The 23,381-nt window shown below is 39.3% G+C and overlaps 1 protein-coding gene across 1 annotated transcript in view; it reads left to right on the top strand.

Annotated features, from left to right (window-relative positions):
• Nucleotides 1-23,381, top strand: part of SYNRG (synergin gamma) — a 34,745-nt gene that overhangs the window by 6,545 nt on the left and 4,819 nt on the right. Inside the window, exons 6-17 of the mRNA XM_010162360.2 lie at nt 368-592; nt 2,468-2,545; nt 3,258-3,454; nt 4,428-4,676; nt 5,686-5,822; nt 8,341-8,459; nt 8,641-8,703; nt 10,871-11,821; nt 20,560-21,165; nt 21,519-21,682; nt 22,469-22,522; nt 23,242-23,338. Of these exons, the coding sequence (XP_010160662.1) occupies nt 368-592; nt 2,468-2,545; nt 3,258-3,454; nt 4,428-4,676; nt 5,686-5,822; nt 8,341-8,459; nt 8,641-8,703; nt 10,871-11,821; nt 20,560-21,165; nt 21,519-21,682; nt 22,469-22,522; nt 23,242-23,338 (2,940 nt within the window). The remainder of the gene's footprint in view (nt 1-367; nt 593-2,467; nt 2,546-3,257; nt 3,455-4,427; nt 4,677-5,685; nt 5,823-8,340; nt 8,460-8,640; nt 8,704-10,870; nt 11,822-20,559; nt 21,166-21,518; nt 21,683-22,468; nt 22,523-23,241; nt 23,339-23,381) is intronic.

Here is a 23,381-nt window from a genome sequence, read left to right as displayed (position 1 = left end):
TCTTGGAGGCTAAATGGATGCTGGGGAGGTTAACATGAATCATTTTGCAGATGTAAGTAGATATTGGACATTTCTACTACTGGTGCCTAGATGATTATGCAATGGTCATCCTAATACAGAAAATAATTTAATATATTCCTTTTCCTACTTGTTGGTTTTTGTTTGTTGAAGTTGTTTTGTGTGCATGGTAAGTAAAGGGCAGAATCAGGCTATAAAAGTGTTTGAGTAGGGTTGGTCTGAGCTGGGATGGGTACTCCTCTTGGTAACTCATCAGTGGTACCAATAATACTTTTCCTTTGAAAATGTGGAATTGTGATCTGGGTGGTTAATAACAAAATACAAATAATTCCTCATGCTGTTTATTCAGGCTCTTCCTTGGAGGAGAAAGTCTTAGATAATGGCTCAAATGAATCTGAACAAGAGCAAACCAAACTTAAAACATCTGAAGTTGGGCACAAAGCCTCGGCTGCAAGCCAAGTTCATCCCAGTCTAACCAGCAATGACTGGGATGTTGTAGGTGGACATGAAAGTGGTACCACTGCTGCAGAGGTGCACAAGGCTTCAGAACAAAACATAGCAGTTGAAGAGTGTGGTGAGCAAATGAAACGTTTGACAGAATTTCAATCTAATAAGATGCTGCTTGAATGCTAACACTCTGTACACTAATTCTAAGGCCAATCCTGCATAATTTTGCTCTGAACGCCGGCTTGAATAATACATCAGTGCCTCCTGCTCCTTGCTAAAAGTATCATATGATTTTGCTCTGAACTTTTTCCACGTGAATTTACTGCTGTGATCACTTTTAACATGTTTGTTTAATCAGGTCTGCTGTTTTAAAATATTCTGTCCTCTTTCTTGGGGGAAAAGACGATGTGCTCTCTAAATATTTTATTATTATTATTATTATTATTATTATTATTATTATTATTATTATTATTTAGGGAAACATTACTAAAGACAGTCAATGTCATGTGGGTTTTCATCTTTTAACTTTGAGGGGATAAAATCTTGTTAGATTAAAACTTAGCTAGTTAATATGTGTTTCCCAGATAATTTACCACTCATATGTGTTATGTCTAAAACTATCTTTGCTTTAGGGATCAAAAGCTGGACTAGATGAAAACTTTAAGCAAGCTTTAGTTCCAATTTGGATTTAATTAACGCTGACTATTGACTGTTTGGGGTTTTTTTATTCCAATCAAAATAGATGTGAGGTCTCCAGTGCACTTTGATTAGTGTCCTGATGTTGTACTCAAGGGTTACAGGAAATGTGGATTCTGCTGTAGTAAAGTATGATAGAAATACATGTAGTACTTTGTGTAATCTCACTTCAGTGGGGGGTGAGAGGCGATGGAGAAGGGGGAGGAAGCTCCTGGACTGTAGATAATGGAATTGTGCATTTTCTCAAGCAGTTATTTCTTTCCTAGAAGTACCATAACTTTTTATTAATAAACTCACCTGTTCCTCTCCTCATTCATTGGATATGTTGCTTTCAAGTGTTTTCTTATCCAATGGATTTAAAAAACATTATTGGGTGAAATTAAATGGTCTGAATGGACATTTTTAATAAGTGGAGGAGCTTTGTAATAAACAGTAAATTGCTAAAAATTACTTAAATGTAAAGAATATACAGTGTGAAATAGGAGCTATTCATTTATTCATAGTTCAGTCAACTGCATTGCTCATTTTTTACAAATTCAACACAATCTGATGTCTGATTTAAAAAAAAACAGAGGAGGGAGTGGGGACAATGATAGAGGGAGGTAGGAAACTACCCTTGTTTGAGAGTGTGAGACAGAGTGAGTTTAAATGCAGCCTACAGGTGAAGGTGGTGTTGGAAGTGATTATGAAGAGCAACAACAGTTCAGAATAGTTCCAAATGTTGTTAAAGGTGGTTTGAAGGATGAGCTGAAGTACTTCTTGAGAAACAGAAGTTTAGTTAAGTGATAATGCTGAAAAATGGAAGACTCTTAGCCACCTGATCTTGCTGAGATTCAGTCTAATAGGCTGTTTGTGCATTGCCCTGATAGGGATGTTCAGGTGGAACATTGTGCTTCTGGTAGGTATGGATTTCCTTATTCCACAAGTAGCCTTAATAGCATATAGTTAATGAGAAGACTAAATTTGGTATGGCATGGAACTGCTGCTATGAAATTTTAAGAGACAATGAGACTTGAGCTTCTGTACAACTAGAAATTAAGAGGGAGGGAAATGAGGAGCTCCTTATTTCGTTCTGTATGTAACTACATTCTTGCTGTTACTGCCACATCGTTCTGGTTCTTATTTTGAAATGCACATTCCTGCAGTAGCTGTTTTTCCTCTGAGCACAGCGATTCCTGTCTGAAATCTTTGCCTGAAATGCTAAATGATACTGACCAACTCTGACCTAGTCTCCAAGATCTTTATACTCTGAACATGTCTATCCTAATACTGTCTTTCTCTTTCTTACTGAATGGAATGCATTTAGGAGTTGGAGTATTCCCTTCCCAGGACCCGATCCAGCAAATGATGCCTCCTTGGATTTACAATGATAGCTTGGTCCCAGGTAAGGGGGAATTTAGCCAAGTGGGCAGTGTAAGGTGTGAATGTACCTGTGCTTATGCTGATATTTATTGATCAAAACATTATTCCTCAGTCATCAAATGAATCCTTTATCTTTGATACATTACATGTTGATAGTGGCTTTATTTGCATTTGAAGAAGTATGGAATTTATTAAAACATGTTAAATGCTTAATCTAGAATTTGTTAGGACAGCAGATTATGTTAGTAGAGTTTGTGTTGCTGATAATATTGCTTTCATGAGTAGTCTGGTTTCTGGCATGTCTTGTAATGAAGCAGGCTCACTTCTTAAGGCTATTTATCTTATATATGCAAATAACATAGTAAATGGAAAATTAACTACTGCAGTAAATATTGATTACATTGCAGTTTAGATACAGAAAGCTGTTACAACTATCTTTATATGGATTATGCTGCAATTTCATTAAAGAAACATGTTTTGAAGTAGAGCACTAACTATATTTTGTATAAAATATTTCTTTGCTTGTTTTAAATGTGTCTGTAAAGACCATCCAATAACACATTTACATGGAACATGATGATGCAGTACAATGCCAGAATGCTGTGGCCTCACCTTACACTTTTGAGTGTTACTAATTTGGTATTGTGTTGAGTTTGAGACAAAGTAGAAAAGCGATCTTAAATTCACTTGGAAACAGAAGTTGTCACTGTCTAATGCTGACTCCCTCTTAACAGAGTTGTATAAGAAAATTTTAGAAACCACTTTGACTCCTGCTGGAATAGATACAGCTAAACTGTATCCCATACTGATGTCGTCTGGATTGCCCAGAGAGACCCTTGGGCAGATATGGGCTTTAGCCAACCGTACTACTCCTGGGAAGCTCACGAAAGAAGAGCTCTACGCTGTCCTGGCTATGATAGCAGTAACTCAGGTATGACCAACACGACGGAGATTCAGTGCAAAAAGGCAGTTGACTTAACCTGCCATAGACTGCGTGCTGGCACATGTGGCTGGTGCACCACACCTGTAGTACAATACTACTTCTGTTGAAGAACAGAGGGGAAACTCCCCTTGTAACTTCAGTGGGATTATCATTTCATCTCCTATGCTTACATTTCAGTTACTCCCTTCTTGAGTGTCAGTTGAAGATAGTTCTTAGACAAATCTACCAAACACATATACGTATTTCTAGTATAAAATACTGTCTGTTTTTCTTCTATTGTGTACACATCGCTTGTTTTCCTCAAACTATGTGGTTCCTGTGAATAGCTAGGCTTGCTGCCTCTCTCCTGAACCAGTGGAGTGTTAATTTCAGGTTTCCATTCTTTGTCAGTGTAGTGTCATCTCTTAGCAGTTTATTTCTAAATGTGAAATTTCCCTGTATGAGAACTTACACAAGAGTATCTAGAGCGACAAAGATTGAAGCTGAGGTGCCTCGTGGGAGTGGTGTGTAGGAAAGATGACATGGCACACACAGGTTCAGCATGGCTTTGCTTGCCAGTGTTCACTAGATTGGTTTACTAAAAGGCAAAGAAGAACGCTGTCAAATGCCTCTGCCCACCCAGGCGGTATCGTTACCCTCTGTGTAACCCCAGCAGTCAGGGTGCTCAATATGGGATGTGGGTTAGTCAGGGACTTGTCAGTGTTGGGTTAATGATTGGGCTCAATGAGCTTAAAGGTCGTTTCCAATCTGAGCAATTCTGTGATGTTATTTCTGTGATATGATTCACTTACATGGGCTCTTGCCAGCAGGTTTTGATTTGGAGGGTTTACTTGAAGCTTGACCAGTACCCTGCTCCTTCATGATTTCAGTGAGGCAAGCTAGAACTGGAACTGAGAACGCAGCGTGCCTTTTCCTTCGTGTGCACGTGTGTATGTGCTTGTCTGCTTTTCTGTGTTTGCAGAGAGGAATCCCTGCAGTGAGTCCTGATGTGTTAAACCAGTTTCCAGCTGCCCCTGTTCCTACTTTAACTGGATTTCCAATGCCGCTACCTGCTGCAGTGAGCCAGCAGCCTCTGATGCCCTCCGCACCGCCCGTCTCTGTGCCGCTCAGCATCGGGCCGGCTGTGATGGGTATGAACATCCCAGCACCAGCTGGCGGAGCTGCAGCTCAGCCTTCGGGAGGGTTCCTGCCGTCCTACCCGCCCAGCCAGGTCAGCTCGCTCTTGGTGCATGGCAAATCTCCATCAGCCTGGAAAGCGAATTAGCCTGACTCTTTCAAAGCTACGTAATGACAGCAGACTTTAAGTCAACAGCAAAAAATGCAGCTGAGGTCTGGCACGTGATGTCTGAAAATGTGAGGGTGGTGAAACCCTGGCCCAGGTTGGCCAGAGAGGTGGGAGAAGCCCCATCCCTGGAAACGTTCAAGGTCAGGCTGGACAGGGCTCTGAGCACCTGTTCAAGGTGAAGATGTCCCTGCTCACTGCAGGGGGTTGGACTAGGTGCCCTTGAAAGGTCCCTTCCCACCCAAACCATTCTATGAAGTCATGCCACTAAGGATGTTCTTTTATTTTTTCCATTTAATTCTGGTGGCATTAGAAGAGGGACAAAAGCATTCTCCATTACAAACCAAGAGGATTTTAGTTGTAGTTAGGATTTCATAATACACATAAAATGGAATTTTATATTAAACTACACAGCAGACTCTAGCTGGTAAAATAAGTCAGAGTTTTCAGGAGAAGCTGAGAACGCTGAACACCTTTGGTTTACAACACTAAATCATGTGGGGGATAAATTCTGCTGTTTGCAAATATGGCTCATCCTTCTTTGGAAAATATTTCTTCTCATGCTTTTGTTGTGTGTAATTGATTTTAAATTATTGATTGATTTAATTTATTAATATTTGTCCTGTGTTAAAAGAATGCATGGCTATCATCGATAATACATTTAATGTGAAAGGAGTTGAGTTCCTTTTTCACCTGTTCTTCAGGCATACGACTTGTCATCTTGTACACCTTGTGTGTTTTGAGTTGGGTGAGGTGCAGGCGAAGTGGAAACACTGACCATGCTGTTTTGTGTGCTAAAGTTGAAACATTTTTTTCCTTCTTTTGCTTTTTTTTTTTTTCCTCCTTCAGTCAATCACACGACTCTGAACTGCTTTCACGCTACATGACAATTGGAAAAGACAACCGTATAGCAATTTACATGTTGTTTGTAATTCAGGTAGTAAAACCAGAAGATGATGACTTCCAGGAGTTTCAAGATGCTTCAAAGTCTGGCTCACTAGATGACTCTTTCACTGATTTCCAAGGGGATGTAGCTGGCTCCTCCAAAGCAGCCAGTTCACAGCACCGGAGCAGGTAGTAGATCTTTGATTTCCACCCCTTCAGTATTTTAGAACTCTTTTAAGAAACGAAATATTTTTCCTCTTTTGTGGGTAGCTTTCTAGCCTGTAATTTTCTTCTGTCACCAGACTTCTACTCTGATGATTTCTTTTGAAGGTTGTTACAACTACAATTAGGCTTTCTGAATCAAAAATGACATTTGATGTGCCATAGGTGGTTGGCTGTTCTTTAGCACTCTAGTCATCCTGCTGAGGTAAATTACGTTTACAAGGTGTGGGGATAGGTTCTCAAGCGTTTATACTACAGCACAGGCAATTGAAAGTTACTTCATACTGTGCATCAGGAGAAAATCTTTCATAAAGCTATTCAGAAAAATACCCTGGGACAGAGGAGTTGTGCATGTAGTGCTGTGTGCTTCCATTGAAAGTGTGACCCTGTGTTTGTAGGAGTTGATAGAAACCATTTGCTGACATCAAGGTCCTTCTTCAGGACCTGAATATGGATGCCAGAATTCATGCACAGAGCACAGCATCGTACTTTTAAATGACTGAGGACTCCAGTGGATGGGGTTATTGTTATTTCTATCACTTCTCTGGCCAGTGCTTAAACTTCTGACAACTGACTATAAATCTCAACTGAAATCTCATTCAGACTTCAGCAATCCTGGCTTTTCATTTGGGAGACTGCCAAAATGTAATTCCAGATCAGGCAAATTTTGTATAACAACAACAAAAAACAAACCAAAACATGTTTCCTCCCTTGGAGAGTTTACAATGAATCTTTCAAAGTCCTATGATTACAGAATTTCAGTGTTGTTTCCTTTTATGCACATCACAAACTTTTATGTACCTCCCTCTCAGGCAGACATACACATTTTCAGTGTATTGAACTGGCTGTATTTAGTTGCACACAAAACTGGTGCTTTCCAGGTAAGCAGTGATTACCAGTTGCTTCCTCAGCAGTGATGTCAGATGGGGGTGGTGAAAGGAATTGTTCTGTTACATCATGCCTAACAGCGTTCCGTGGAAAGAAATTTAATGTTGCTGATGTCAGTCAATGCCACGTGCATCTGAAGATGCTCTGTTTTAAGTAGATCTGAATTTGTGTTGGACATCATTTTGCAGTTAAAGCTATTCTCTTACTGGAAGTTTTAACAGAAACATTGTAAATTCCACAACGGGAAGTAGGAGATCATAAAAAAAAAAATTTAAAAAAATAAAGATTTTTCTTTTTCACTGTAGCAATTCTTTATTCCATGGTAAAAGCATTCAGTTTTGAACAGAATGTTACAATAAGCTATAATCTAATTGCTTATGGAGCTTTATTTAAAAAAAAAAAAAAGCCATCTGTAGAGTACAGCTGATTAACCATTACATTTGCCAAGATTGCATCTCTAATAGCCTGTTTTGCAGTGATGTGAAATTTAATTATATTACCATAAGCTATATATTTTTTTTTTTTTGACATTACACTGTCTGCCTGCAAGCACCACAGACCATCATTAGCACGTGTGTGTGCGAGTGCTGGGTTTGTATGTTGCTTGTAGGCTGCTGATAAGGAGATTTAAATGGCTCTGGAAAGATTCTTGCTTGGGGCCAAAGAACGCCATAGAAATTCATTCACGTTTGCAATGTGCATAGTATTGAGTGACAGAAACTAGAGGTAAAATGCATCATTCATATGGAAAGGGTGTTCTGGAGAGCTGCCAAGGTCTGATAAGGGGGCTGGTGAGGAGGGCAAGCAAAACTCCTGCAGAATGTCCTCTCAATCTTAGAGCAGTTGCTAATGTGGTGTTATTATGGCAATTTTACTATATAGAGTGTGTTTATGTGCAAAAAGATTTGCTTGTGTAACTGTGGACTGAACCTCATTTTGCTGATTAGATACCTACCAGCACTTGCTGATTTGCACTGACAGAAATTCAAAGTTATCCTTTCCTTCCTTTTGAACAGTGGTTCCACTTTATTCTCTTAATATTGCAGTAGGTAATGAAATATAATCAAAAGTAGATAAGCTGGAAGTATGAAGCTGGCAAAATCTCATGTAGTTTTAACTCTTTATCTAATTCTATCAGGGAGAATTGTCCTTACGCTGCCCTGGGCAAAGTGGTAAATTAAACAGCAGTGATTCCTGGGGTATGTCTGTGGGCTTGTTCTCTCCTGGGCTAAGAATTCATGTGGTGTAAAGTTCTGGAGTGTTTTATTCATGTTTTGGCACAAATTAAAATCAAGAAGGGTGAAAATTGACTTCTGGCCTAAAGAAATACGATTAGGTGAGATAAAGTGTGAATTCACCCATCAGTTACCCAGCTGCCTGTTTACATGTTCTTATTCTTAATAGATATTGATGTGGTTTACATCAGGTTCTTGATTAAGAACCCTTTAGGGTACAAGCTTAGCTTTAGTGATGCAAACTGTGTAGTCATTAGAAGAGGCTCCCTTAAATAAAACTTGGAAATGTAGATTTCTTATGGATAAATTAAGGAACTTTGCTTTTATCTCTTTTTTTTGTTTGTTTGTTTGTTTGTTTTTAGTGTTCCTTCTTTACTAATGCCACTCCCAGGTAATAAGACACTCTCCTCAACTGATAAATATGCTGTGTTTAAAGGAATTACAGCTGAGAAGCCTTCTGAAAGTACAGCTACTTTTGGAGGTAAAAGGAAAAAATATATAACCACTACGAGCAATTTTTTGCAATGTTTCATAAATCTTGGTTTTGCCATTGATAAGATATTAATATTTAAAAACAACAGAGGAATTATGTAAATATAAAATTTATTATATGAATTCCTAATGTGTTTATGTAAATGTATTCCTTTTCTCATATTCACTAGATGGTGGAGACAAGTATAGTGCTTTCCGTGAATTAGAACAACCATCAGAGAGCAAATACTTAGGTAAGCACTATGTCTTTTAAAGCTGTTTTAACATGTTTTCATTATTATTTTTGAACTGCAGAATTTCTCTTGCTAGAATTCTAGGATGATGGTGCTTCTGCTCCTCTAAACAACTTAGCAAGAAGTATCCTGAAAAAATAGTGTAATACCCTATTGGAGCAGTCTGCAAATTGTATTTCTAGATGATTGGCATATCTTTGGGATGCTTCTGGATTTTATTTTAAAATACCAATATGGCTGGAATTCTTTCATTTTCACTAAGGAGTCGTGTATCCTTAGAAGACAGAATAAGGTGCTTCTGGACAAATTGGAATTTTTCTAATGCAGAATTTAAACTTTTCATGATCTCTGGTGTTCTAAGAATAAATCTGATCATTTATTTTGAAACTTGTGTTTAACTGGTTTTGATTGAGAAAAGTAAAACCTTGATGGCATCTGAGGTGCAATGTCTGTGTAATTACAAAAGCAGAGTCTCCCTAAGCCTTTTCCAGCACCGCCTATATCTAACTCATTTATGCAATATACATGCTAATCTCATCTTTTTAATCAGATGGGGAAAAGCTTTTGTATATTACCAGTAGGCAGATCAGAAGATAAACATATTACTAACTTAACCTGCCTTTCAAAGAGTTATGTTATACCCTGTGTTTTGTTTCATTATTAGAAGACAACTTTAGATTCTGGGATAGAACTACTTACCCGAGTTCACTCCTACTCCTTATTTTTCAAAGACAGAATTCTTTGTGAGATTTTCATGCTCAGTACCCCTTCAGGATTAAATGCATGCAATGCAATGAAATAACATTTTATCTCTTTCTGTACATGTTCTAAAATAGAGAGTATTACTATATTTGTGTGCTATCTAGCTCTGACCACTCTTAACCCTTTCACCAGCTTACATTTCTAATGGAAAAGTTTGCAATTCATCAGTAAGTTTAGTTTGCTGTGATGTTTTAGTTTTGAGCGATGAATAGCACAAATATTCACAAATATTTGTACTGTTGCTGGGACAAGTGAATTGGTTTGGAGGGGAGGGAGAGTGGAAGAATATGTCAGGGATAGTCATGGTCCTTTACTATCATTATCAAGAGTATTCTTTTAAATCTTGGTTAAACTAATTGAAAGGATTACACTGTGTGGTAGCTTAAGAATTAAATGTTAATGGTGTACTTCTAAAATAGAACAAAATCTGTTTATTGGACACTTGTCTTACAAGTAGTCCAAGTATGTACATGCTGGTGAATGGGTTAAACAACTCAACATTTTTCATGTTCAAAAGGAATTGCTTTATTAAAAAAAAAAAATTGTGTATGAACAGGAAGAAACTTATAAAATTAGTACACCAAAATATTTAATGTAAATTCAATGAAAACATCGTTACCTAACATTTAATCAGGTTTAAAATCAGATTAAAATGAAAGCTTACAAATATTCTAAAACAACACATTAGGATCACTGCTTTGTGTTCTTTTTTCTTTGAGGCTTTGTCTCTTCTACCCACTGGGTTCCTACTATGCCCAGTTGGGTAGGCTTGATGTCCATCTGCCTTCTTTCAAGTGAAGTTCTTTCAAAAAGACATTCAGCCCCCAGGCAGGTCCAGTTGGTCTCTCCTGTGTTCCCCTTGCAGCTTATCAGCAGGGTTGCTTTTGTCTCAGCACTCTGCTGACTCCCCATGAATAAACTGTATTTAGGCAATATTTTGAAGGGAGAGAGGGGAATTGCTTCTGTAAGAAAGCAAATACTTGTTTGGTATAACTGAAATTCAAGATTACATCCGTTGCTTGGCAAAAATATGGGAAGGTTGAGGTGGCAAAAAGAACTTAGGTGGAAGCTGAATGAGACAGTACTGATCACCTTTGGTATCTACTGATCATGATGTGTTTTGATATTAACTCAGTGTAAAGGGAATTTAATGTGACTTTGAGGCTATTTGAAAGACTTAAGTGTTTGCTGGAATGAATATTAGAATTGGTGACCTTGAAACTGGTGTGGTTCATAGAAGTTGAGTTTGCAGTTCTACGTGCGTCCTGAGGTCTTCATTTAAATAGTTTGTAGAAAGACTTCTGACATTGCATGAAATAATTTGCATGCTTGCATGGTGTGAGTGTGATGCAGTTGTTGTTACTGCAGTGTCTTCTTATTGTTTTTTTCTTGTTTTTATTCTCAGGAGATAACCTTACAGAATTCAAGCCTGCAGGAACCGACGATGGTTTCACAGATTTTAAAACCGCTGACAGTATCTCACCACTAGAACCACCTACGAAAGACAAAACTTTCTCTACGTCCTTCCCTTCTCTGCCTGTTCAGTCAAAACAGCAAACACAAGCAAAGACCTCTTTGAATCTTGCAGACTTGGATCTCTTTTCCTCTACTGGAGAAAACAAGCAACCATCCTTTCCACCTGCGTTTAATACATCAAAATCGGGCTCCTTTCCTCCACCACCCCTTCCATCTACCGCTGCCCAACCAGCACCAAGCAAAAGTTCAAGCCTAGCTGATGAGTTTGGAGAGTTCAACCTTTTTGGGGAATTTTCTAATTGCACATCAGCCAGTGGACAAGATGACTTTGCAGATTTTATGGCTTTCAACAATAGCAGTGGATTTTCCGAACAAAAAACAGATGACAAATACAATGCACTTAAGCTAGAGGCTGGTCCTGTCCCTCAGTCTGGCTCATCTGCTGGTGCAGTGAAGAGTGGGCAGAGTTCTACCACAGCAGCTACACCCACCAAATACGATATCTTCAAACAGCTTTCTCTGGAAGGCTCTGGAGCAGGGTTTGAGGAGGCGAAGGACAACACAACTTCTTCAGTGAAGAGCGATGATGATTTCGCCGACTTTCACTCTAACAAGTTTTCGTCCGCGTGCAACAGTGCAGATAAGTCCCTGGTGGACAAAGTCACAGCTTTCAAGCAGGCCAAAGAAGACTCCGCTTCGGTGAAGTCTCTGGATCTCCCTTCTATTGGTGGCAGCAGCGTCGGCAAGGAGGATTCTGAAGACGCGTTGTCTGTTCAGTTTGACATGAAACTGGCTGATGTGGGAGGAGATCTTAAGCATGTCATGTCTGATAGCTCTTTGGATTTGCCAACAGTTAGTGGCCAGCATCCACCAGCAGCAGGTGAGGAACTGGTTAGATTGCTCTGGTAACGTAGGTGATGGAGATTTCGGTGTTGTTATGTGTGCTAAATTACAGTATTATGCACGAGCCTTTCAGTAGTGAAAGGCTTCTAAACCTGTGCACCCGTTAGCCAACAGCCCCTTAGCAGGGCACTGTTTCTTTTTTGTCTTAGAAGACTATAAATAGATTGAACAGTTTGAACTCCATGCCAGTTTATTTTGCTGGTACCTGTTAGCTATTGTCACTTAAGGGATTCGAGCGGAAAATTTTCTAATGCAAACAATGTCATTCCATTTATATTAGCAAGACGAATGGCAGAGACTCTCAATTTAATCCCTTGGTTTCAACAAAGCATTTGGCTTGGGGACTTAACCCTGTGCTTCTAAAAGGGTAGGCAGAACACTAATTTGTGCTGTTAATGAAAAGCTGTCTGATCACCAACACTAGTGTATTCCCCTTGCGGTGGGCCTTGCTCTGTGTAGCCAGTATTTTGCAGGACTGCAAGTAGAAGTATTGCGTGTACTTTTTAGAGTTAGAACCCTCATTGGAATAATTGTGCAAAGGGCCTGTAAATGCTAGTCTCATGATGATAGCTTTTTGGACCTAAATTTGAAACCACAGGACTTTTATCAGGTTTTCACTTCCTTTAATTTCCCTTTATGAAAGTACTCCTGAGAGAGTGGATTGACCATCTCTGATCTGATCGCCTATCGCAAAACAAATTTCCCAAGTGTCCTGCTTTTTCTTTTCATGTGTACATAGGAAGATAAGATGCAGTTAAATGTTCTGTGGCCTTCAATAATACAGAAACCATTACTGTGTTCTAGTCACGAGTATTATGCAGTCAAAGGCTTTTCTGGACAGGGGGGAGCATACAAACTGTAAATGTAAAAGCTGATACTGCAAGAATTGGTTATTTCCATATGAAATATTTCTTCCATTTTTTGCAGCTATGGGTAGAGAAAATATACAGTACTGTAATTTTGCATTATATGATATTTTTAAGTAGGGGAGAGAATTAAGTTGGCAACTTTGACGTGGAAGATGCTCTATAACAGGGTACAAAATATCAGGAATAATTTATTAGCAAAGACATTTAATTTTCATATTACTGCTTGGGTAAAATTCCAAGTTGAGTGAGTTGTCAAAAACGTAGCACCTACAGTGTATTCTTGAATGTTTACTTTGGTTTTAAAAGCACTTTTTCCTAATATTTTTCTAGCCTCTTTTGGTGGTAGTTTGACTTATGTAGCTCTTCTACAGGATGTGAGCTTTTGCCACAGAAATCAATGATTAATAATTGCCATTTGTGGCAGGAAAGCCTTTTTTTGGTTTGTTTAAAGGGGTTAGCCGATCATGTGCTTGTTGCTAAACTTTTGAACTCTGAAGTATTAATTAGAAGCTATTTTTATTAAACTTAAACAAGTCTGTATTCTCCTATGGTGCCAAGCTAGGTGTTTTTCCACAGGGAGAGTTTTACTCCGTTTAACTCTGTTTGGATCTCGTAGCGGAGCGTGCTCTGGACGATCTGTTACGAATACTTCTGTGCTCATGTGTTCCTTTATGTATGTTTGATGCATTTCAAGCTGTGAACTGCTGATGTTAAAGTCCTTTTTTTTTTTCAGTTTACAGACGTTTAAAAAGCAGATTTATTTTTTTTTCTCTTAATTTTCTTCGATCTGTAAATCTAATGTAAAAAAAAAAAAAAAAAGGGACAGTATCCCTTTGTCATCATCTCTGCTGAGAAATGGGAGACTAGTCGTTGGGAACCGTATGTTTGTGAGCGCTGTGTAACATCTCCAGTGAAACAGCAGCAGGACAGAGGTGCTGAGAAGTGATTTGACTTTTCTGACACGCCGATACAGAGCTCTTTATCCTTTGGCTATTGAGATTTCACGTTGCGTAGCTTCCAGGTATGGGCAGGTAGGTTGCTTATGCTGGGAATTAGAAAGAAATTGTTGAGTTGCTTCCCATACAACAGACTTTGGTCTCTGAGGGGAAAAAAGGATTTCAGTTTTGCTCTCTCCAAAGGGGATACTGTCTCTTTAAACTTTGCTCTAATTCTTTGTGTGGAAGGTAGATTATACTAATGTTGCCTGATTTCTCTTGCATTTACTTCATATAACCCTTTGAGCACTGGCTGCATGCTGTTAGTTTCAACCAGGCTGCTTCTTTTTAAACCAAATTTACGTTTTGCTCCAAGATGAAAGCATTTTAATTAGCACCTAGTTGTGTTATATCAGTCTAATTTCTGCCACGTCCTGCCGAGCGTTGCAGCGAGAGCGTACCCTCACCCTGGTATTCTCAAAGGGTTATCCATTTGCTGCACTTACCAATCTGTAAAGTACCTTTTTCTTTGGCATTATTGGAGATCTCTGTATATTTTAATCAACTTCAGGTATTTTGCTGCTTTTCTAATGTCTAATTTCAACTAAACATTTCCTGTGTGAATGTGCCTTCTCAGATCCGCTTTGATATCTCTCTTCTGCGAGTATTGACCTGCATGCTTAATTCTGATAACGCCCTTACGAGCTCCTATGTATCACTATCTTTTGTGATCTGTAAGTCCTGCTGTGTTAATAAATATTATCTTGGCATATTTTGAAAACGTGGGGATGTGTGTGATTTGTTGCAAACCAGCAATTTTTCCTGAAAAATACAAAGTTTAAAGTTATAGTATCCCCTTAAGCTGGCGGGTGCCTTTCTCTTGCAGAGCAGCGTGTGGGTGAGCTTCTTTCTCCTCTTCCAGCGCTTTGACCTCGCTCCCTGTGCAATTCTGAAACTTTACATATCAGTATTTTTCTAAAAGAGCAGTTTTTTGAGAGGGATTGAGGACAGGAGATGTGTGGATGGCAGGGTTGTTTCTGTGAGCTGGTTTTGAGGGTATGGTGGTAGTTCAGACTGAAGACAGAAATGCTGTTTACTCTGTCCCGTTGTCTCCTCATCTGGATTTCCCTGCTGCCAGCCAAGGTTATGATACGCCTTTGTGAAGGGGACCAACTGGAAAATGTGTTGCTATCTAGGCCTTTATGAGTAGGAGCCCATTAAACAATATTCTGATATTTATTTAGCTAATCTAGAGTGAGTTAATCAGTGCCCCAAAGTAAAGGGCCCTGCTTCCTTTTTCTGTTTAGGAACTCCTGGCTTGCTAAATATTGAAGCTCTCAAACATGAATAACAGCTGCAAATTTGTGTCATGTCATTACGTCACTTTGAATTCCCCCAAATACTGGGCCACTAACAACTTGGAATTAACATCAAATTAGCAGACAAGGTAAAAAACTAAAAATAATTGAGATGTGGAATAAAGTTAAAGTGTCACGCCAGCCCAACCTGGGTATTTTGTACTTTCTTGCCGAGCGAGAAACCAGAGTGTGTTTTTTCTTCTTTACACCAATCTTGAGAGACTTTAAAGGGGGGGAAAAAAAAAAGAGGGGGGCAAAAAAGCCAAAACACCACTTCTTTTTTATTCTGGAGAACCAGTAGGTTCTGCCCAGCCCTAAAGCTTTTTAAACTGAAGGCTTGAACATAAACCTGAGAGCCCTAATTCTGCAGGGCTCGTGCTATTAGTATTTGTTCAGTTAATCATACCTGCAGGAGGGAGAGTAATGCTCATGACTCTGTACTTTATTACATTTTTGTCCAGACTTGACAATCAAATTCACTCACTTGCTCTCATTTAGTATAATTCTGCAAACAGAAGAGTTTAACAACACTTATTTATGCTGCAAAGGCCTCGAACAGCAGAGATGTGTGTGTGTTTCCTGAACACCTTCCAAGCTGAGCCGAAGGGCACACAGACACAGCAGCTGCCCTGGGCTTCTGCAGGACTGAGCTGAGCCGCCTCTCTGTTTCCACCGCCAGCTCAGGGGGCCTTCATTCTGCTGTGGAACCTTGCTCATCGTGATAATTAAAAAATAATTAGCAAATTCTTTAATTCCACAAGGTTTGAAGGCTTTTCTCTCCTTTTTCCTTCATTATAATTTATCTTACAGTCAGCATTTGGGATGGTTCCTACCTTAGCAGTGCTAGGTACTGTCATTCTTTAGCAAAAATAAATTGGAGTCACTCCCTTGTCATTAAAGCTGTTCTAGACTTCACCAGCTGAGAAATGGGCTGTGACATAGGCCTGGCACAGATAGCAGCAGTACATCCAGGCCTCTGTGTTCCTCCCGTTTCCTCTCCGCCTTTATCAGGTGAAGCCCAATTGGAAGCGGTAAGGAGGTGGAGCTGGTCCCTGTCCAGTCTCTGGATTTCTTGCTCAGACTGCTGGTGATGTTCCCAGTACAACAGCTCTGGTTTTGGTGCCTTGATGCTGTTCCACTAGGAACACAACTAACTACCACCTGCGTCACCCTAACAACCAAAAAAGGACACAAGAGTTCTATTTATTCGTCAGAATTTAATACAAACTGAAATATAAAAATGTGGAAGTCTCCTATGTTGGTTAAAATCCCTAAATACATTGTAATCTTCTGAATTGTCTTTTTCAGTTTTCTTTAGAATATCACTAATGCTGTCAAGGATTTTCCTTAAATGATTAAACTGTTGACGTTGAAGGCTCCAGCTTGTAAATTGCCTCCAGCCATAACTTAATCCTTGGTAGTTGAAATAAATTGTTATAGTTGGCTCAAATGAAGGATGTCAGGTTTTTCTGTAGATGAGATAACGCTAGGAAACGGTGTTTTAGCTGTATTTCATCCTCTGTCAATGTTCTCCTTGGCAGCTCTTGCTCTGCTGTCTCTGGCTGCTGTGTGGCTGACTCGTAGCTGTCCCCAGGTGATGATCAGGCAGGTTGGACTCTGGTTTTGGTAGTTCAAAATGGATGGAAAGTATATGGTAAATATTTCAAACCTTTTGCTTTGGAAGAATTACAAATTGGGTTTAGTTTCTAAAGCTTTCGGAATCTTGCCGCACTCAGCGTGACACTGTGAGGATCACTTTTGCCATTCTTGTTTCACTAGAAAATATTTTTAAGGCAAAAAAAAAAGAGTGTTGTTATGTGATATTGGAATGGATCTGACTTTGATTTTTACAGACACACACGTCCCACCCTGCCCCTGTCTGTAAGTGATCTGAGAATCTAATCCTGTGTATTTAATCTGGGGTGTGTTTCGTGGTCTCACCAGTGCAAAGCCGACGGTGCCAATGACATGTGGTCTTAAGTGTACTGGGAGGAAGAGTTTTTGGATTTTTATACCAAAACTAAGCTCAAATCTCTTGTGTCATTTCTGAAAGGCAGCACAGAATTGCTACTGAGATTACTGAGGATACAGGTTTATGATGATATATTGCACTGAAATCTGTTGCTATGTCTCTTGTGGTAGGATTAGCAGGTTCCTAACGCATCATCAATTTTAAGATTTGCCCTGATTTGACAGGGAACTTGCTGTAGGCTCTCCAAAAAATGCTAACTGAGGAATCGCTTTTAACCTTACAAAGAAAGATTGTGTATCTCAAAACAAATAATTTTCCATAGAATTTTGAATGCATTTAGTCTTTGCTCTTTTTTTTTTGGATACAATTTGATGCTTCTCATTGGTTCAGATTCTGTTCTTACCACAAGTGTCTTCCAGAAGGAAATGGCAGCAGCTCCGTAGCATCCATCTCCACTTAACTGTGATGCTTACTTAGAAGTAATTAATTTCTTTTTCTACTTAATCACCTCTTGATTTGAGAAAAAAATATTACTGGTACATGTGCATCTTCTTAAATTTTGAATTGCTATAACAACAAAGTGCAGCTTTTATTACAGCAGAGGCTAGAACAGCGGCATTTTAACTGGAGCTTTTTTATTCAGTCAACTTATCTGTGGCCTTTAAGAAAAAGGCTGGTGGAGGAGCAGTTCTTAACACTGCTTAATAAAACAGTCTCCTTGCCAATAATAGAGATACCCACACCATGAAGAGTTCTCTAGGGTCAACCCAGAAGTGCTTTTCACATGTAAACTGCTTCTTCGCTTATTAGTCTGGTGGCAAGTTGCTCTGCTACCTGCCAGGGGAAAAAATGCTCCTCTTAATTACGCAGCAAATGTGCTAAGAGCTCCGATCAGCCTTTAGCTTTGCCCTGGCTGTGGCAAAGGTCAGGATTTTACCTCCTCTGTGCAAAACCAGCTAACTTGTGGCAAACGAGTCTATGAAATGCTGTGCAGGGCACAGCAGTTGGTTGAGGTTTTTTTTGCAGTAGAATAAAAATTCTTATAAAAACTCGTTTTCCTTGGATCATGGACAGTTACACAGACATTCTTATTTTTCATACTCTTCAATAAATTATTTTAGAACTGCTTTAGCTGGAAACACTTTCTCTCCACACACAGTATTTTTCCTGTGATATAACTGAAGGAAAATTACACTCTTAGGAAAGTTTATTCACCAGAGTAATATCTTCTTAACTATCCAAATAAATAAAATGTACAGAATCAAACTATTACATTTCATCTCGGCTATTACACCTGTGCACATGGGTTTCACATCTGCATGAATACAGGCAGAGATTTTTGAATCTTAGTTTGTGAATAATTAAAATATTGTTCTGCCTTCCCTGCCGTGACCTATCGATTGCAGGTGAAGCGTGGGGAGTTCAGGGTTCCCACTGGTGCCAGGATCAGAGCAGGTGGAGAACGCTGACCTGGTCCTTTAGGATGTGTTTTCAGCTCAAACTTTTACCAGTTATCAAAGAAATCATTCACAATAGATTGTGCAGATCCTCACAGTAGGTTCATCACTCTTTCTTTTCATTTCCTGGTGAACACTGAAACAATAGCTGTGTTTAAATCTTTGCTGGGTTTTGGAGTCAACACAAATTAAAAAAAAAAAAAAGAGGTTTCCTAGTACGCTGGGGTATTTTCAAGATCCCAGGATTAATTACAGTTAGCTAACATTTTGGAGGTTATCCTGGCACTCTCTTTAATGCTAGTGAAGCTTTCATTTAACTTCTTTGAACAAAACCGTATATTTGAGAGCACAAGGTGTGGTTTCTTGTGATAAATTACTGATCCCTTGCAAGTCAGCTCCTTTTCACCTCGGAGCCTTCTTTCTGTTCAGTTTTGCCATAAACAGGTGATTTCATCTCTCGTCTGTTTACCCTTCTCTAAACTGCTTGCTCTACGGATTTCATATTCGAACGGCACTTTGAAATCTTGCTGTATGTATGTGAGGTGCTGAGGTTTGTTATTGAGATGCTGTCATGTGCAAAGGCAGCAGCTGCAGGAAGAACTGTCCCTTAGGAAAAGCTGATAGATGACACGCCGTGCCTCGCTGACCCATTGCAAAGGGCCTTTTATTGTAGTAGCCATTAAACTCTACTGTTATATCCTGTATTTATTGGCTTTTTTAATTAGGTATGTATGTGGGTCATGCCTGGAAAGCAGCCTAAAGCGTGGCGTGCTCTCCTCTTACAGTAAAATGAATAAATGAAGGCAGAAATGTTTTGTTAAAATGGCTTAATCCTCAGGCTAGTGTGGCCAGATTGAATAAAGAGGGCAGCTGGAAAGTCAGCTTGTTCCCACCCTGGTTGGATTCAACCAAGTTGCCACTACTCTGTGCCAGCCAGTTCAGACCATCGTGTTTATCAGGAGAGTCTTGGCTGAAGCGATGCAAAGAGAATATATTTTCTGGTTTGGGTTTGCTTTACCTCGAGCTGGTTTGACTTGAGGCACTGAGCCGCGGCCGGACGTCTAATCCAAACTGACAATTGTTAATGCTGGAAAACAAATGCCAAATGTAGTATGGTAGGGCTTTTTTTATTATTATTATTATTATTTTCCCCAAATGCTTTAATGAAAACTACCCAGCCCCTGGCTCTGTGTGCCTTCACTATGGATCAGTCTCAGTCTGAACGTGAAAGATCAGTTGAATGAGTAGTGGACAAAGCCCAGCGGACCCTGGTCGCTGTGCAGGCTCCTTTGCTGGCTCTAGTGTAAGCAACCAGGTTGTATCTCATACCTGCTCATGGCAGTGAGAAGAACCTATTGGCCCATATAATTGCTGGGTGAGTATAAATGTTTGGAGCTTTCTGCAAAATAATTGGATTTTCTCTATACTTAACTGAATAGATAGTTTGTAAAAGCTAAAACAAGATCTTTGTAATGTTCACGTCGTTTCTGGAACCTGTAAGTTTGAAGAGTCGGCCGTGCGGCACTGCGGCAACTGTAATGAGCTTAAACAGGATTTCTATTTTTAAAAAATTCTTGCAGCACATTTTTATATGTTATTTGTATGGAAACACGAATATAAAATTAAAATGTATTAGTATTTCATTGGAGGAAATGGGAAAGTTAGCCCAATCTTCTGTGTGGCTGGTTTTGATAAGATGAAATAATGCGATAAGATGTTGCAGTTGCTCATGTTTACATTTTGGTTGTAGATTCTGCAGCCAGCATCAGAAAACTGAACTGGTGATCTGTGCAGCCTGTACTGCCTGGAAATATCTATTTTTATTTTTTTTTTAGTGTTTCTTCACTACCCATAGTGGGATGGTGACTTCCAGCTGCCAATATAAGACAATACTCAAAGGTCAAGGCTTGCATTTATTAAATGGAGAAATTTTTGTATTAAATGCTGACGTATTTTTCAGATTATTTTTGTGCAAACTCCAGCGTAAGCCTCGTTGAAACAACAATTCACTGTCTGTTCTTGCAGTTCTTTAAGACTCTTAGCAAGTTGCTGTTGTTGGTATACAGTGTAGAGAGATTAACGTTTGAACTTCAGCTTCTAATGGTAGGGGTTTGTTTTTCTCAGATATAGATGACTTAAAATGTGCCCCATTTGGAAGCTATAACAGTGGGTCTGCAGTCAGCAGCCTGGCAAGCTATGACTGGTCCGACAAAGAAGACATTCACCAGGGCAAGAAGCTCTCCTCCTGTGTCCAGTCTTCAGGAAGTGGATCCTCTGCGGCTACTTCTGTTCTTCAGAAGAAGGAGACCTTGTTTGGCAGTTCAGAAAACATTACCATGACAACAGTTTCCAAAGTGACAACCTTTTCTAGTGAGGATGCTTTACAGGATGTTTCCTTTGCTGCCTTTGCAAACTTCAAAGACTCTGGACCGATATCCAGTGGTCCAAGTGACGATGATATTGGAGACTTTGGTGATTTTGCCAGACCTTCATCAGAAGCACAGGATGCAGCAGCAGCAGCAGCTGACACAAATCAAGAGGCAGATTTCCTTGATAGTGGTATCTCTTCTGAACTGCAAAGAGAATCCACAGATGACTTCGGAGAATTCCAAAGTGAAAAGCCAAAAATCAGCAAATTTGACTTCTTGGTGGCCACTTCCCAAGGCAAGGTGAAATCCAGTGAAGAAATGATCAAGAGTGAACTGGCCACCTTTGACCTGTCTGTTCAAGGTAAGCCTGCTCAGGGTGGAGGAACCCATAATGCATGTGCTTATCAAAGGCTTCTTTTTCTAATCAAATTATAAATTAGCCAATGGGGATTGTTCCAAAGGCTACTGGAAACAAACTGAGTCTACTCATTGATTTCTGTTCCACTTAGAGCAAGTGTCTTTCTAGAAGAAAATATTTTTGTGCCAAAAAATTGTGATAATTGAGGAACTGGGGAAATTTGCACCAGTCACTGAGTAAATAGAAGGCTTTGTCCTTCTGGAGTAGTAGTGCATCCTGTGCTACTACTTTATTCATTTTAAACAGACTGTGACTTTATGCATAAGTGACTAACTTGTTTATATCCTAACTTTAAGGGTCTCATAAGAGGAGTTTAAGCCTAGGTGACCGGGAAATAAGTCGCTCTTCACCTTTACCAGTTTTGGAACAGCCCTTCAGAGATCGTTCAAATACTCTAAGTGAGAAACCGGCTTTGCCCGTTATCAGAGACAAATACAAAGACTTGACTGGGGAAGTTGAGGTAAGGAATTATCTGGAATACAAGTAAATTGGCAATGACTTTCACCAGTCAAGGGTGTTCTGTATCACAACTCTTTGAGATTTTAGCTGTGTGAATTTAGGGTATGATTCTAAAATGGCATCTGGGTAAGGGTAGATGTTTCGATTGGAAACTGCTTATAAAGGAAGTTTCTTCTTTCCTATCTTTAAAGTCTTGTGAAGTGGGGAAAAAAAATGTTGTCAGTCAGAAACACTTGACCTTGCAGTCTGAGCTTGTGACTAGAAACTAGTTATGATTTAAATCTAATCCCAGCTTTGGCACTGAGACCAATGGCTTTGGAAATGGCTTAACTTTTTTGGCTGTGTGGTAATTATTTCTCTTGCTCATCTTGACAATAAAAGGACTCGGATTAAATTAAGTAAAAGGGCTCAGATTAAATTAAGTAAAAGGACTCAGATTAAATTAAGCAAAAGGACTCCAATTAAATTCTGCTAATCCCCATTTCTAGAACAGCAGATCTCTAACAAATGTGTTGGGGGTAGGATGTGCAATGCAAACTTTTTACCCATTCATATATGTTCTTCTTTTTGAAACTAGCTCTATCTCCCACAAATCTAATTTTAGAGTTCAGATGCAAAGAGAATATTTAAAGAATGGATGAAAAATTAGGAATAGGTACATTAAAAGTTTACATAGCTAATCTGCAAATAGTCTCTTAAAATACCTGTCTACTGTATGTGTGTTGTGAGCAGAGGAAGGGGAGTGTGTGTAGGAACAAGCCTCAGACTGTCCTTTTCTTTCAAACAGGAAAGTGAGAGGTACGCGTACGAATGGCAAAGGTGCTTGGAGAGTGCCCTGCAAGTAGGTGTACAGTCTCTTCCAAAACCTTTTCCTCCTTCCTGTAGGTACCACCTCATGCAGTGCTGTAAGACCACGTAGGCACAGCAAGGGTGTGAATCAGCCCAACTGGATGACAGTTTTTAAACCAAAAGCTGTCACACAGCACAAGCATTATCTCCTCAGTTAAAGATCCTGTACTAATCTCCCTGTCAGTTGTGATTAGTTTGGCTTTTCCCTAAATTTTCAAGTTAACAAGTTAACGTGGTGTTCCTGTGTTTCGGGTGCCCAGGAAGGCATGTTGTTCAGGGCATTGATACCAGCTGGCTCTTCAGCAATTTTTGAGAAATGGGCTTGTTTAATGTGCTGTGTGGAGAGGCCATTAATTTTCTGGTAATGGGTGTCAGCCGTTTCACAGCTAGATTAGTTTTTTGAGCATTAGACAGTCAAAACTGTGAATGCTGTTATTAAGCTAGATAGCAATGCATGCATACTCTTAGAACTTATTTTGGTAATGAAAATATTTAGGGGAATACATTAAGGTTTTAAATGTTGATAGTTTCCCCCTGATCTACTTATAGTTACAGCATGAATGTATAAAAACATGTGATGGAGTATGGCAATTATTTCTTATTTAATTTGCCTCCTTTTTTGTATAATAGTTTCTGTTGGGGACAATCTTGTTCATAATAATTATTTTAAGGTAGATAACATCATCATTTCATGAAATTCATTTCCACCAGGTCATAAAGAAAGCAAATGATACCTTAAATGGAATAAGTAGTTCATCTGTTTGCACTGAAGTGATCCAGTCTGCTCAAGGCATGGAATATTTACTAGGTATGTTTTAATTTAACATGTCTCTTACACTGAAAGTTCTTCT

This window comes from Antrostomus carolinensis, unplaced genomic scaffold, assembly GCF_000700745.2.
Source record: "Antrostomus carolinensis isolate BGI_N321 unplaced genomic scaffold, ASM70074v2 scaffold33242, whole genome shotgun sequence".
NCBI classification, from domain to species: domain Eukaryota; kingdom Metazoa; phylum Chordata; class Aves; order Caprimulgiformes; family Caprimulgidae; genus Antrostomus; species Antrostomus carolinensis.
This window is presented reverse-complemented; position numbering and strand designations above follow the sequence as displayed.